This window comes from Chaetura pelagica, unplaced genomic scaffold (genome assembly GCF_000747805.2).
Source record: "Chaetura pelagica isolate M959 unplaced genomic scaffold, ChaPel_1.0 scaffold587, whole genome shotgun sequence".
NCBI lineage: Eukaryota > Metazoa > Chordata > Aves > Apodiformes > Apodidae > Chaetura > Chaetura pelagica.
The window spans coordinates 158,631-159,765 of NW_009953909.1; the positions used below are offsets into that span (position 1 = coordinate 158,631).

At 48.9% G+C, this 1,135-nt stretch overlaps 1 protein-coding gene across 1 annotated transcript in view; it reads left to right on the forward strand.

The window, feature by feature from the left end:
• The first annotated feature begins 122 nt into the window (after window positions 1-122).
• RAD51 (RAD51 recombinase) overlaps window positions 123-1,135 on the forward strand; it is a 5,393-nt gene continuing 4,380 nt past the window's right edge. Inside the window, exons 1-2 of the mRNA XM_010001450.1 lie at window positions 123-209; window positions 648-785. Of these exons, the coding sequence (XP_009999752.1) occupies window positions 123-209; window positions 648-785 (225 nt within the window). The remainder of the gene's footprint in view (window positions 210-647; window positions 786-1,135) is intronic.

The following is a 1,135-nucleotide window of genomic DNA, read 5'->3' on the forward strand; positions in this document are numbered from 1 at the left end:
GAGGCAACCCCAGGAGGGGTTTTTCCAAGGGGTGGGTGATTGTCCTGCTTTCCTGTGCAGGGTGGGAGCTGCCTCACAGTGCTGTGCTGTCCCTGGCAGAGCTGTGCTGAGCACTCAGCACCATGGCCATGCAGATGCAGCTGGAAGCAAACGCAGACACCTCAGCAGAGGATGAGAGCTTTGGACCTCAGCTCATCTCCAGGTTAGAGGTAGGTCAGGAGTCAGCTCTGGAGCTGACCTTCCAGAAGCCTGCTTGTCTCCTTCCTTAAACACAAGCTGTAGCTGGAAACTGTGTTGCTAAACTCTTGTGTTCTGTCAAAAAGCCCAAAGCCCCCAACAAGTGCAGTAGTTAGGTTTTATTTTCTGTTGCCTCCCTGTGTACGTACCTTTTCCTGACCTGTCTTGGTCACCCCATCACCCCCATCACCTCTTAAACCAGACTGTGCCATCTGTGCAGTTAACAGCTCAGGCAAACATTACACTGGCAAAAAAGGATTTGATCCGTTTGGATTCTTTGTGGGTAAATAACATTCCATATGCTGACTTGTCATCTCAGAGTTGGATCCAAATCTGATGGAGCCAGTCGAAGGTATTCAGTGGGAGTTCAGGAATGTGTGTCTTACTGTGTCCTTTTTTCTCCCTCCCAGCAATGTGGTATCAATGCAAATGATGTGAAGAAACTAGAAGAAGCTGGATTTCACACAGTGGAGGCTGTTGCTTATGCACCAAAGAAGGAGCTACTGAATATTAAAGGCATCAGTGAAGCCAAAGCTGACAAAATCTTGGTAAGAGGGTTATGGAGAAGCTTTAACCCAAGATATTCAAGTCTTATTACTCCTGGCTTAAGGTGTTGAGATGCTTTTGGAAAGTCTCTGTTCAGGATAGACTGAGAAGGGCAATAAAGATGATTAGAGGTATGATGTGACTTCTGATGGGGGGAGACAAAAAGCCCTGGGGCCCTGTCAGGAGGTGAAGAGGGAGGGACTGTCCTTCCTAGCACAGGATTTCCTGGGGGTGGGGGATGAAGCCTCAGCTGTGATCTCAGCACCTTCTGGTTCAGAACACAGAGTTTCTGCCAAGCCATGTTGGACTCCAGTGCTTCTCTTCCCTCGTGCAGCAGGAAGGCAGCATTCCT